The sequence below is a fragment of the Felis catus genome, chromosome C1, assembly GCF_018350175.1.
Source record: "Felis catus isolate Fca126 chromosome C1, F.catus_Fca126_mat1.0, whole genome shotgun sequence".
Taxonomy (NCBI): Eukaryota; Metazoa; Chordata; class Mammalia; order Carnivora; family Felidae; genus Felis; species Felis catus.
In genome coordinates this window covers 38,757,634-38,772,766 of record NC_058375.1, presented here as the reverse complement: position 1 = coordinate 38,772,766, position 15,133 = coordinate 38,757,634, and the positions used below count along the sequence as shown (strand labels likewise).

At 42.0% G+C, this 15,133-nt stretch overlaps 1 protein-coding gene across 9 annotated transcripts in view; it reads left to right on the top strand.

The window, feature by feature from the left end:
* LOC101099137 (AGBL carboxypeptidase 4) overlaps nucleotides 1-15,133 on the top strand; it is a 1,457,496-nt gene that overhangs the window by 1,113,522 nt on the left and 328,841 nt on the right. For all 9 annotated transcript variants that reach the window (XM_023258671.2, XM_023258674.2, XM_023258670.2 and 6 more), the window contains one exon: nucleotides 9,643-9,682. In XM_023258671.2, coding sequence (XP_023114439.1) covers nucleotides 9,643-9,682 — 40 coding nt within the window. The remainder of the gene's footprint in view (nucleotides 1-9,642; nucleotides 9,683-15,133) is intronic.

Here is a 15,133-nt window from a genome sequence, read left to right as displayed (position 1 = left end):
CTGGGTGGCTCAGTCGGTTAAGCGTCCGACTTCAGCTCAGGTCATGATCTCACGGTCCGTGAGTTCGAGCCCCGCGTCGGGCTCTGTGCTGACAGCTCAGAGCCTGGGGCCTGCTTCCGATTCTGTGTCTCCCTCTCTCTGCCCCTCCCCTGTTCATGCTCTGTCTCTCTCTGTCTCAAAAAAAAATAAACATTAAAAAAAAAACAAACCAGATCTGCCCTTCCATAGGCAATCTTTGAGCACATATTTAGACAGAGTCCACTCTGCCAGGAGAGCTAAGCCCTGTACTTTCTGTCATGGAGCCTAGATTGTCATGGGAATGATATTCATCAAATAATAAACACAGGTAAATGTAGAATTTCAAACTGTGACCGCAATGAAGGAAAAGTACAGAAGGTCACTCCCACTTCAGGGGTAGCTTCTACCAGTCCCCAGGTGGAGACTGTTCCAGTTGTACCGCCTCACCCAGCACAGCTCTCGTACTGTTCCCCTGCCTACAAACCTGGGAGTCAGCTGAGATTTTCCCTCATTTCTCACAACTAACTGCTCTCACAACTAACCAAGCACAAGCTTTAGAGGTCAACAGTATCCATTTGAATCTAGGCTCTTCCACTTAGCAGCTGGGAGCTTGAGCAAGTAACCTAACCTCCTGACCCTCAGCTTCTTCATTTGGAAAAACAGGGTAACAGTGCCTGGCTCAGAAGGCGGTGAGCGTTGGCACGTAGTAAGTGCTCAGCAAATGGCAGCTGCTACAGCCACCACTGCTATTAATCCTACTTCCAAAATGCTTTGCAGTTTCATATGCTCCTCTCCATTTCCACTGGCCCTGCCTTGTGCATGTGCCAGAGGCTGAAATAAGATGCTCCTTTAAGCTGCCCTGGGGATGAAAGCCACTTGCATGCCTGGCTTTTCCAATAACAGGAAGCTCCAGGAGCAGAAACCACTCAGCGAAATCTATTGAAGCAATCTCACACTGCAGCCCCAGCTTTTGTCTGCCACCCCACTCTCCTTGCTGCTGAATTTAACCCCTGCTTGTGGGATTCTGTTTCCACCCTGAGTGGTGCTCACTCTCTCCCTGAGTAAAAGGCTAATGCATTTTTTATTATCCTGATGGGAGTATGTGCCCAAAGGGAGGCTGGTCCTCAGCCCCCACCAGGGTTCCCCTAGAAGGTGGTAGGGTTGGGGGATGCTTCAGGGTGGTACTCAGGCATCAGCCAGTGGGCCAGGTGAGGCTTGAGGGATACTTTGAACCCTGGTCATAGTACTTTACCTCATATTTTTCTTTGGAGCACTTACTATAATTGAAATTAATTCATATTGTATGATTATCTGCTTAATATGTCTGTCTTCTCCATTTCACTATTAGCTATCTCTGAAGACAGAGGCTGTCTCGCTCTTGCCCTAACCTCAGGAACATGCTTGGCACAGAGTAGACGCTCCATTGGTATTTATTGAATTAACAAATAAATCAATAAAGGGACAAAGAGTGAACGCACAGCGCTATGTGGGAAAGCCATGTTGCACAGAAGTTGTTTAGCATAAGAAGAAGTGGGAAGAAGGCCATGTCAAGGACAGGAGGTAGGGTCAGGGTCAGGGAGCAGGGAAGGCAGTGGCGGGCAGCATGGTCAGGCAAATATAAGGCAGGTGTCCCACTTCGGTGGTATGTGGGCATGAACTCAGGGCCTTGAGACAGTTGTTTCCAAACTTTCATAATCCATGGTCCCTTTCCTCAGAGGTGACTGGCTCTCCCCGCTCCTTCCTTCCCTTGCAGGTGAGAGTTGATCTTCTATAGATGACACTGACGCACGTGATTAGGCCCACTTTTATTGTCTGAAAATAATAGGTAACTTTTTGCTTGCTTTCCAAATATAAGTTTATATTAAAACTTAAAAACCATTTTTTCAAATAGCACATAAAACCCATGGAGATTTTTCACACCCTCCTCGAATGCCAAGGCTAAGATATCTACTCTTTATCAGAAATACAATGCGGATCGTTAAATTAGTCTAAGATAGGAGAAATTTAATTTTAGAATGATCAGTCCTGTAGCCAGTGAAGATGCTAGACTGGAATAAGAGATCAGAAGCAGCGAGTTTAGACAGAGGCCAACGGCACGTGAAATACTTTTCTAGGGAGCAGGTTTTGCCCAGGGGGCAGGGCAGGGAGGAGGTGTGAGAGCCCTAGATGCCTTGAATGTGGCTATGGCTGGGGAGGGGAGGAACTAAACAGGGCAGTGGGGTCGCAGGAAAAGGAGAGGCCTGAGCCCTGATTCCAAATGTGTGTCTGTGCCCCTGTGCCCCCTGTTTTCGGAAGGCATTGATCCTGAGGTCTTCTCCAGGATGGCCAGCTTATGGAGTGACAGGAGAATGCACAGGGCCACTGGTGCTCTTGTTTAAATCATCTCCAGTCTATGCCATGAAAGACTGACTTTTCCCCAAATAGCTATTCTGCACGAAACACAGAAAGCAAAACAGAACACATAATCAGCGACTATTCTCCTCTACCACGCAGAACCCCACACATCAAACCAGCCCCGAGCTCCCAGAACACCACGTCCCTTTCTCATTCTGAGAAGTAATTGCAATGCAGTTCGTGACCAAAATGAAAAGTCCATTTTTAACCATAGTCTCATAATTACCCATCCAGATGAAGAAGGCCAAATTGTCTGTGGTCCAATCCCTAGGTCCCCAAGGCAGAAAGAGAGAATTTTGAGAAAAATTCTGGGGCCAGTGTATGAGTGTGTCTACTGGGAGAGAGGCAGACAAAACTAAAGACCTCTTCTGATGACCTGTGCAGTAGGACCCTGTCTAGCTGTCATTCTGGTAACAGGTGATCAGCAGATCTTTATGGAACAATATCTATTGGTCAGACACTGGGCTAGTGCCTGAGAGGAGAGAAGGAATGATGCCACAGCCCCTGCCTTCAGGGAGCAGGGAGCTCACCCAACCAAGGGAGAGGACAGAGGAGTAAATAGGCCAGGGAAATGCAGCGTGATGATGCTCTGATGGGGAAGGTCAGGGGCATAAGGACAAGATCCTGTCCAGCCTTGGCAGGTCTAGATGGACTTTACAGAAGACATGGTATGTGAGTCAAGATCTGGGTAACAAATAGGGCAGGCACCTGGGTGGTTCAATCGGTTGAACGTCTGACTCTTGATTTTGGCTCAGGTCATGATCTCATGGTTCCTGAGTTTGAACCCCACATTGGGCTCGGGATTCTGTCTCCTTCTCTCTGTGCCCCTCCCCCACTTGTTTGCTGTATCTTTCTCAAACTTTCTCAAAATAAATAAAAATAAACTTAAAAAAAAAAAAAAGAACTGGGTAACAAGTAAGAATTAGCCAGGCAAAGCAGGTTGGGTGTAGGATTATTGTTCCAAGAAGAGGGAATTGTACAAAAGCCTAAAGGGGAGAGCATAGCAAATTTGGGGAAATAGAAGTGGTTGGAGCTCAGAGTCTGAGAGAACAGGAGCTAGAAGGCAGGAGCCAGGTTACGGAACTTGTCCAATAACAGCTCAAAGGTTACACTTTTTCCTGTAGGAGGCCTGATGAGTTTTAAGCTGTGCATTCTAGAAAGTTCACTCCAGGTGCAGCTGCAATGTAGATGAATGGAAGAGACCAGACTTGAAGCAGGGAGGCCAGTTAAGATGCTGTGGTAGGCCAGGGGCGCCTGGGTGGCTCGGTCGGTTAAGCGTCCAACTTCGGCTCAGGTCATGATCTCATGGTCCGTGAGTTCGAGCCCCGCATCGGGCTCTGTGCTGACAGCTCAGAGCCTGGAGCCTGTTTCAGATTCTGTGTCTCCCTCTCTCTCTGCCCCTCCCCTGTTCATGCTCTGTCTCTCTCCGTCTCAAAAATAAATAAACGTTAAAAAAAAAATTAAAAAAAAAAAAAAGATGCTGTGGTAGGCCATATGGTGAGAAGCCGAAAGTCTCAACCAGAACTGGAGCTGGCACTCAGAAATCCTGGCTGTCACCCAGAGTGCTCTGCACTCTACCTGGTGTCCTTCCTCCCCCTTGCCCATGTTCAGAGTGATTCTTTCTCTTTCTCACGCCTTCTCCTTCCTATTAGTCTCCTGGAAGTTGGTCTACACTCTTTATGGATGATGTACCTAATTTTCAGCTAGCTTAAGTAGCATGCCTAGGATAACACTGCTCAGCAATGATAGAATTGGGATTCACACCTTTGTCTCATTTGGAGTCTGGAACTCTTTCTACAAAATAGTTTCTGTAACTGCAGTGAGAGGGGCTTCAGATATGAAAAAAGAACATCTTCCAGATTGAATATTGCCTGGAAGAGTCTCTCCCATATGCATAGGACTTTGACTACATCACTAGGCTGCAGTTGCTGGGCTTTTCAAACTGCCTCCTTGTAACAAAGTAACCAGCTGGTATTCTATTGATTATCTTGCTGATTAATGTCACCTTCCCTGAAAAAGGGGCTAGAAACAAAACCACAGTTTTAAGAGCAAACATATTCATTTTCACAAGAAATATATGTGACTTACACTCCTATACTTCAAAACAAAGACTCAGCCTGGGACAAAAAATATAATGTTGCATTAAATTAAAAAGTATTTCATTTATTACATATAAATATGATCTCATTAAATTAAACACAAGCAAGAAAGATGACAAGAAAGTACACCAAAATGCTAACCATGGCTCTCTTTCAGTGATGGGATTTCGTTAATTTTTACTTTCTCAATTTTCTGAAAATTTGGAAAATGATAAAAATAAGCATATATTGTTTTCATATTTACAAAAAAAAATTTAAGTTTATTTGTTTATTTTGAGAGAGGAGAAAGCACAAGTGGGGGAGAGGCAGAGAGAGAGACTCCCAAGTAGGTTCCATGCTGCCAGCATAGAACCCAATGCAGGGCTTGAACCCACGAAGCCATGAGATCATGACCTGAACTGATGATACCAAGAGCTGGATGCTTAACCCACTGAGCCACCGAGGCTCCCCCATAATTACAAAATTTTTGAAGATAGGTTCTTCAACTTGAGACAACAATAGTTTTCACTGAGAATAATAGAACCCATAATAGGTCTGAAATTCCTGGAGAAGGTTTCTAACTGACTCACCTTTCAATATTTCCACCCTCGGGGCAATCATCTGTGACCAGAGGTGACACGATATTGGGATAACAAAACAGCTTCGACTGTATGCACGGGAGAATAAAGATAACTTTTAGATAACTTTTAGAGCATGTGTGCTGGTCGACAATTCCTTAAGCATCCACTCTAGATACTCTGGCCATCCCTGGCTTGCACCAAATGCTGAGATTGTTCTTGTTGACCTTGGAACCCCCAACCCCCATGGACTTTGTTGAGTCATGACTCAGAATTTACAACATGGTGGTTAAGCATAGAAATGGGTTTCTGCTGAATGTCTACAAGGCAACACTTTTACTAGGGAAGGCTGGACGCAGGATTCATACACAGTCCAGAGTCTATACATCAGCTTCTAAGTTTATGCCACACTCCTCCAGAAGTTCACGGAATACCATGCAGGCCCAACGGGACACATTTCCCTCTGTGTAGGCATGGAATTCCTTCACCTGAGAAGGAGCATTCTCCTTCCACATTTCTCACATCACACACACGCGCATGTGTGCATGCACACACACACACACACACACACACTACCACTACCATTCATGTGAAGGCCTTGCCTTCCCGAGACAGTAGCTTATGGTCGGCTGGTGGTTTAGCTGGTCAGTTCTCAGCCAGCAAGCCCCCTCGACCTACCAAATCTGCTGCCCAGCTAGCTGACTTCATTTCCTCCAGCTAACATTGCATATTCTACCATCCAAGTGGTTAGATCATATATCTTTTCCATATGGAAGACCCTTATCTCTCTCAGTTGGTAACTTATTATAATTTGGTAATTCTTTATGTCCAACATACTCCTTTCTATATATAACTCACTATACATTATTGATGAAATTCCACAAGTCAGGTGCCCTAATTTTACAAATGCCATACAGTTTTCACTGGCACTCTCAAATGATGATACTAGGCAGGCCATTTAGTAATGAAAAATTTATCTTTCATTCCATTCCTTTTATTTTTGAAGGACTTTGAGAGAATTATTTGAATATTCCAGTTTCTTAGGTAAAACCCACTGCACAGTGATTCTTGAAAGTACACTTCAAGAATTTTATTTTTATTTTTTCCATTTTTATTTGCATGTAGAACAGGCAGAGTTTGCAATCCTATCTTAAGAGCTACAGGTTAAACAATAGCCTACACTTACCTGCTTGGGCCACTAGGTGGTGCACACATATGTCTGTGAACTGTAGGTTAAGTGGGCTTGTCACCAGGTTAGATGTAATTCATCACCACAGCAGTAGTACAGACAGTAGGAGCTGTTGGAGTCTAAGAGAGCCAGTGATCCTGTGGGTGAGAGTAAAAGAAGGAAAGTCTCCCACAAGAAGTGGATAGCCAGTATTGCTGTCTGCGAAGATGGTAGGAACAAAATCATAAAGGCAAAGTAAGCCTAAAGGCGTGGCAGAGGGAAAGCCCTGTGGAGGAAGGGGCATGGTTACTTTCCAGGCTGATTAATTCTTACCTAACAGGGCTGTGGTAGAGGGAATGACAGAATAGTTGAATCATTTGAACCATATGACATAAAACATTCCTTCCAGACCTTTGCACTGGCACTGGAGATAGAGAGATGGAATGACAGTCTTACCCTTGAGTAAGGACCTCCTGAGATTGAAACAGAAGAAACAGACAGTTAAAACAGAGCATGATACAAAAGCTTGGTTTCCCAAGATTCATTGGAAGAGCAATGTGTGGACTATTCTGTTGAAAGGAAAGAAGGGGGTTAGGTTTGGAAGTTGGCATGCCAAGAAGACCTCATGGACATCTTGAGCAGTAAGAGAGGACTTCCATGAAGATCAAAGGTCATGAAAGATTAGGCAGAGAGAATGGCATGATCAAAGGCATGGGGAGAGGGTTAAAAGAATAATGTGGATTCCAGGAATGCTTCAGTTGAATTTAGCAAATGCTTACTGAGGGCTACTATATACCATGGACTGAATAATACATCTTCTAGCCCTTATGATGCTCTCCAACTAGTGAGAAAGACACTGAAAATTGCAATATGAGAGGGAAGTGAGATGTGGTCCCTTTTACATTCTCTCTCTGCTCTTTAGCCCTCAGTGATTTGGCCATAGGGAGTCTCAGGTAAGTCTCTACACCAGAAGAGGGAGCCCACAAGCACGGCACCTTGTTGTACTTGACTCCCTATCCCTGAAGGTGTTTCACTCACTTTCATTTTACAGGTGTGAAGTTTGAGGCCAGAGACATGGAGGACACTATCCAAACCCCACAGAGAAGCCAAGGCACAAGCCCATGTCTGTCTGCCTCCTGTCATATTTTCTTCCCCTTTTTCTCTACTGGACCCTGGACACAGAGTCACTATTTACAGATAGCTCTTTAATTAGAAAATAGACACTTCTCAGATAAATAATCTTTCACCAACATCAGTCATCACAAAGTCAAACTTATAGAAAAATAGAAGGATGCGTTGTTTTCTTTCCTCAAGCATGAGAGAAGTGCTGAGCCACACAGGTTGGCCTTGGCAATGGCAGCTTGAGCCAGTTGTGCCACTGGCCTGGTTCTGCGTTTGGGAGGGAAGGCAGTCTGGCTCCAGCATTCCTTCTAGCCCGTGTGTGTGGGTGTGTGTTTCTTTTCAGAGTGAGGATGTGTGTTCACAATGTAGGTCAGTGACATCTTGGAGTTGCATTGTTTGCTTGGAAATGTCACCTGGAATGAGTTATGAACTGGCAGGAAAACAGTGATGTTGATTGAGAAGTCCTTAAGGGACTTCTTTCAGGCTCATGAGAAGTCATTGAAGTAAAGGGTACAGAGATCTTAAAGAGGTTTTGACTGGGACAGATCAAAGTCAAACAGAGGAGGAGAGAGACCATAAGGGCGAAGAGATTTGAGACCATGTCTTATGAGGAAAGGACACAGGGACTAGGCATATTTAGACTGGAGAGAAGACACAGATCTTCAGATGTCCAAACTCTTGTCATGGGCTGAGGCAGCTAGACACAGTAATGGTGTCATATGAAAGCAGCTTTTAACCCTGCTCAAAGTACAGCTATCCAACCGATAAGAAGTAATGAACTCCCCATCAAGAAAAGGGATGAAACAAGCAATGTGGGGCCATTGCAGAAGGGATTCCTGACCTGGTAGCAGGTCAAACTCAGTGACTTTTGAGCTCCAAGTATCCATAATTCTATGAAAAAGGAAGAGGTAACTTATATAAACCAAGGGGCATGTGGTCTATAGTAACAACAACAACATCAGTACTGAATATCTTTTAGGTGAGCACCTATTAAGTATCAGGCACCATCATAATGGTTTATGTACATTGTCATATTTGGGGCTTTCAGGCCAGCATTAGAACTGACTAAATTCTAATCTGGGCCCTTCCATTTAATGAAGAGGTGCTCTTGGAAGATAATTTTCCTCTCTGAATTTCATGCCACTTCTCTGTATAATACAAACCCTGTAGGATTGCCAAGAGTATGAAAAGACATGACACATCAAAGCACCCAGTACTGTGCCTGGCCTATAGTTGGCACTCAAAAAATGTTTCTGCCTTCTCATTTCTGCTTAAGCAGAATTTCAATAAGCCATTCCCCATTCTTGGAGAAAGACAAGATAAATAGGGAAATGCAGGTAAGGTGAAATATGGCAAAGGATCTATTAGAAGAAATACTGGGTAATCAGAAGTCACTACGAGATGTAGCCTAGAGCAATGGTTCTTGTTTGCTTGTACCCTTTTGGAGAAAAAAAATACAGATTTCTGGGACTATTTATGGAAAATCAAGTGTAGAAAAGAGAAAGAAGTCATCTGGGGCTTAAGAAATCCTGGCTTAAGTCTTTAAGAGAGTTGCTCACTGCCCCACTCCCAGCCTCCAATACCCACTTCTCCAACCTCAGGTTCCCATGACAGAGCTTTCCTGTAGGTATGCTGTGATGTGGGGCAAGCCTACTGAGATATTGATCTCCTCAGCCCTTGGGGTAGCCAGGGCCAATTGCCTACAAACATAAGCAGCCTCACCCATATGGACTAGTGCACCAGGCAGATACTTTTGCTATGATTGTTAGATGTTGAAAAGATATGAGGATTCAGTTAGAAAAGAAATGGTTTCATCATCAGTAATTAAAATTGTCATAGCATTGCTGAGCAAATTAAATAAATAAACCAGCCCAGGAGTACCTTGGTTAGAAAGGAATATGAGGAGGGTGACAGTGACGTAGGGACCCATGCAAAGAGGATTGCCAAGATATGAGATACTTAAACAGTGGGGCTAGCATGAACAAAGGGCATCTCGTACAGAGGACATGAGCTCATGGCCTTTCCCTAGGTGTAAAATAGGTTTGACTGGAAGACCTCTAAGGCCTCTCACCTCTGACTGTACAAGGATGAACAAAAAAGCCATCCATTCCCTTTGTCTCTAGGGTGCAATGCCTCTCTGCAGAATTGTGAGCAAGCACCACATTCTCCCCTTTATACCCTGCTCTGTGTATCTGAATATCCCTTTTGTGTGTCCACCCTAAGCTGCTAAGCACAGTTCGCTCTCACTCAATTTAGTGATCTCATAGTATGTTTTCTTTTGCAGCAACAGCGGCAGCTTGACCTCCTGACAATCACCAGCCCTGGTGAGTAGGTGCAGACGTTCTGCTTTGGCTTTTCCCTTATTTCCCAAAGCGATGCCTGTTTGCCTATCCAAGTGCAATTCCTGCCTTCCTCCTTTGACTCCCTGGATGAACAGCAGAACTCTTAGTGCCGTGAACAATGCTTCTCCCTCCATTCTCTGCCTCACAGGCATTTCCTACCCCCACCCCCCAGCTCTGTGCTGCCTCCTCTTGACTCTGCAGATGGCAGGACTGATAATCTGATGTTGCTACATATTCCAGGGCCGAATTCTCCCCAGATCGTTCAATGGACTCAAGTGTCAAGGAAATGTCTTAGTCGCATGAGAAATGAGTTTCGAAATCATGGGGAGCAGGAAAGCTGCCTGGCAGGGGGCATGGAATGGAGGAAGGATGGCTTATGAGGAAGGACTAGGCTGGAAAAGTGATTAGGTTTGGTATTCTGTGCTGAAGGTCAGAATAACTCTGGTCTCACTTTAGGGGAAATTCAAGTTCCCCAACAAAGCTGTGGCCATGGGAATTCTTCCCCCTAGGCCTGGCATCTAGCCTAGAGAGTGGTTGAGTAGTTTAGTTTTTCCAGAGAGGTATTTTATTTTGGTTTGGGAACTTGAGGCAAAACTGGCCAACAAAAGTTGCTATTCTCTCTTGGGTCCAACAGGATGATGATGCCAGCAGGGTTAGTGAGCTTTCAAGAATGGGTGTGGTGGGTCATCTTTATCCATTCAAAATATTTAGCAATGCTGGTGAACCCCTGCTGTGCTAGACATTAACACTTTGGTTACTGGACTGGAGGGATATGGGATTGTGAGGGAGGGGCAAATGTGGTAGAGTGGTCATATGGCAGGGTTGGGGGTTCTAGGAGTGGCTTAATTACTGATAAATATGGAGGCATTTCGATATCTTGGTATCCAATATGTCTATACCATGGTATCTCTGGCTCTCACCAAGCTTGCCATGCTGTACCTGGGTGCCAGCTGGCTCACTTACAAAGAGATTGAGAAACTGCCCTCTGCAGGCACTATCTTAGCACAAAGGCTAGTCATCTGGTCTCAGTCACTGAGGTAAAAGACAGTGACTACAAATGTAAGTTGGATCTACCCAGTTCAGGTGACCTTACCGTATTTCCATCTGATAGAGCTTTTTGAGCTTAGGACTTTAGAAGAACAGAGATTAAGTGGTTGAAAAATGTTTAATCTGCTCTATAGATGAGCTATGTTCAGTGCATATATGATTAACATATAGAAATTTCAAATCATGGGCTAACATAACTAGAGTGGCTCACGTGTGTGACATGTGACCTACCAATCCCTCCCAGCAAGGTGCTGGTGAGGGAATATCTCTGTCCTTCTTTGGTTTCTGTCCATTGTAATTGTGTACTATTCTACTCCACATGTGCTAACCCAGATTGCCTATTTCCACATTCCAGTTTCATCTTGTTACATCCTGATATGATGCAGACATATGAATTGGAGGGGATTCTTGATATGTCTTTAGACCCTGTTTACTGTAGTTCTTTTGTGCTAGCTCTTTCTGTTCCTAATTGCTGCTGCACAAATTCAAGCAGAGTAGTAGTGACTCTGAGTGTACTCCTTTTGAAGAGCTACAGAATGGCAGAATAATAAGCGCTGCCAGAGTTTGGAATGGTTTATAATTTTACCTACTTTTAGATATTATCTAAAATGTCTCCTGGGTAAAAGCTTCCCAAAAGGTATAGCATGGCACACTGTGTACTGCAAGTAGGCTACCTTTGTGTGATATTATTGTGAGATTTGCACCTGTGAGATATTGATCCCCTTAGCTCTCAGGGGCACAGGTAGGACCTGAGTAACTGGAGCCTCCAGGGTGGTAGCCTGACTCCAGTGTACAGGACAAATATACATATATGTGCCATGACATGGAAAGGTTGGGAAGCACCATTAGACCAGGTATTATCTGGACAACTTCTATCCCATGTCAAAAGCACTTTCCTCCATTGTGACTGACCGTCCCTCGCTTTTCATATCATCCCTATTCCCTATCTCCAGAAGCTGTAGCAGCAACAGCGGGCTTGCTACCTCTCTGGGGCCGTCAGTGGGAGGTACTAGCTTGTCTGTACTCCTCACCACCATCCTCCACACAGAGGTTCAATCTGATGGTGCCACTCTTCATATACTAAGAGCTTTCAGAAGTGCAGGTTGGGAATTTGGAAGCCTTAATAATCTGTGTTATCTTCTTTTCTTATTTTTTTTACTGTGAATAATTTTGAATATACAGAAAAGAGTAGAGATATAATGAACAGCCTTTATTGCCCTCCCTGCTCCACCAAACATGTTGGCTTTATCATATCAATATTGAGCCATCAATGCCACAGAGTCCCCTATTTGAAAAATTTATAGATCTAGTTGAGACTTTTCTATACTCTTACTGATTGCAGCTTTCTCCCTTCACTCTACAGGTAACCACTATAATAAATTCTATTTTTTTCCGTATCTGTGTATATAAAAATAAAGTAGCTATAACTGGTATTCTTTTACAAATTCCTCTAAGTGATGCCACACTGTAAAGGGCATTCTGTGACTTTTCCCCTACTCATTATTATATTGTACAGATTGATTCATGTAGATACATATACTACTGGTTCATTCATTTTAACTGCTATATAGTATTCCACATATGATTGCATTGCAATTTATTTATCCATTTTTTTGATCATAATTTAGGCTATTTTCAGTTTTTTATAATGGCAAGCAATGCTACTAAGAGTGTTTTTGTGCATTACTCCTGTGTATAACCATGAGAATTTCTCTAGGGCATATAGTTAGGAGAGGAATTCTTGATTTTGTGCGTGTTCAAATTTACTATGTAATTACGGCCAGTTGTTTTCCAAGGTAGTTGAACAAATACATGCTTCCAATGGAAAAGTGTAAGGGTTTCCATTTCCTTAAATCCTTAATACTTGGAATTGTCAGGCTTACAAAATTTTACCACTCATCATGATAAATGTGAAATGGTATCCGATTGTTTTTATAATATTTGTTTCCCTGATTACTGATGGTTGAGTATCTTTTCAAATGTTTATTGACCACTTTGGTTTCTTCTTTGGTGAATTGACTTTTCATATCCTTTTTCCATTTTCCATTGATTTGTTGTTTCTTTTTATTGATTTATAATCCTTTATTATTCCAAATATCAATACTTTGTCACTTACTTATATGCATTGCAAATATCTTCTCCCAGACTGGGGCTTGTGGTGGTTTTTTTTTTTTTTTATTAATAATGTACTTTTACATGGAAGATTTTTAAAAATTTAATGGAGTTAAATTTATCAACCTCTTGCTTTGCTTTTGTGACTTATGTAAGAAATCTTTCCTTCCCTGGATATCATACTCTTCTGTATTTACCTCTAAGAATTGTCAAGTTTTATTTCATACTGAGTCTTTATCTCATTTAGTAATGATCTTTTGTATAATATGACTTAGGGATTTACTTATTTTTTTTTGTTTACATATGGATAACCCATTGTCTCAGCACCATGCAACAACTACTGCATCCCTTCTCCCACTTATAAGCAATTACATGCCTGTCATATAGAAATTATCCTATATACAGAATCTGTTTCTGAGGTCTCTGTATTATTCCATTGGTCTACCACACTTACTCTGAATTAACTCCACACTGTCTTACTTATAATACATCTTAATTTTAATATTATCTTTATAATTAGTAGGGAGATATCCTTCTCCTTTTCCCTTTTATGGAAATCTTTTGGAAATACTCGTATCTGTTGTTTTTTTTTTAAATAAAATCCAATAATCTATGTATTGTGACAGGTGAATTTAATCTATTTGTATTTATTATAATTACTGATATATTTGGATAAATATCTACTACCATATTTGTGCTTTCTGTCTATCATTTATTTTATTTTTTTTTCTCTTGTCCTCCCTTTTTTGGTATTATGTTTTATATATTACTTGCTTTCCCCCTACCCAATCTACAGATTTGGATGCTATTGATTTTATTTCTGACTTTAACTGATTACCTTTGGATGTACATTTGATTATATATTTTCTTACAAAATCTACAGCCTTTCACAAAATTAGCCTTCATAATAAGCTGAATAAAAGATAAACTAGTTGGGGTGCCTGACTGGCTCAGTTGGTAGAGAGTGCAACTCTTGGTTTTAGGGTCGTGAGCTCGAGCCCACGTTGGCAGTAAAGACAACTCAAATAAATAAATAAACTTAAAAAAAAAAAAAGACTAGTTGTTGTATGGTGCTGAGACAATGGGTTACCCATATGTAAACATGCTTTAACCACCTATTGAACACTGTCCTGTCACCACCTAATTATTATTATTTTAGGCTTCTCAGTTAAACTGTTGCAAAAAAGAAAAACAATGAATTACTAACAGTACTGAACTAATTTACTTTTCCTACACAGCTTATAAATTTTGTGTTCTTATTATGTATCAAGATTTCCTGTTACCTTATTAAAGTGAATCCTTTTTTTTTTTAATTTACTTAACTATTTTGAGAGAGAGAGAGAGCGCACACGCATACACAAGTAGGGAAGCTATAGAAAGAGAGGAAGAGAAAGAGAGAATCCCAATCAGGTGGAGCCTGATATGGGGCTTGAACTCAGGAACCATGAGATCATGACCTGAGCCAAAATCAGCTGCTTAACTGACTGAGCCACCCACATACCCCAAAGTGAATCCTTTAATAGCTATTTAGTGAGAGTCCACAGGCAACCCTCTTAATATATGTTTGTCCTTATTTTGACTTCTCTCTGGACTAATAGTTTGGCTAGGTATAAATTCTAGTTTGAGAAATTTCCTTTGTACTTTGAAGACTTTTAAAACTTGTTTTCTGACATGCATAATTGCTGATAAGAAGTCTTCCATTATTTGTTTTTAAATTTTTTTTTTAATGTTTATTTATTTTTGAGAGAGAGACAGCACAAGCAGGGGAGGAGCAGAGAGGGAGACACAGAATCCGAAACAGGCTCCAGGCTCTGAGCTGTCAGCACAGAGCCCGCGGCGGGCTGGAACTCACAAACCTTGAGATCATGACCTGAGCGGATGGATGCCAGACGCTCAACGGACTGAGCCACCCAGGAGCCCCAATTATTTAATTGTTTTTGATAACTTATCTTTTTTGATAGATTTCAAGATTGAAAATCTTAATGTTCTGTTTTTGGTTTGGGTGGGATTTTTTTTTTTTTTTTTTTTGCTGTAAATAGATATGAATTCATTTCTATTTACCCTGCTTGGTACTCTGAGTATACTTCCACCTGAGAATCTATGTGTTTCTTTAATTCTCAGAAATTATTGGCAAAATTTCTCTTCAAATACTACTTTTCCCTTATTCCTCTAACTCTCTTCAAGAATTTCTATTAGATGACTGTTGGATTTTCTCAAGTGGCCCACCATGCCTGTTTTTCATAATTTGTTTTTCATAATTTTTATCATTTTGTC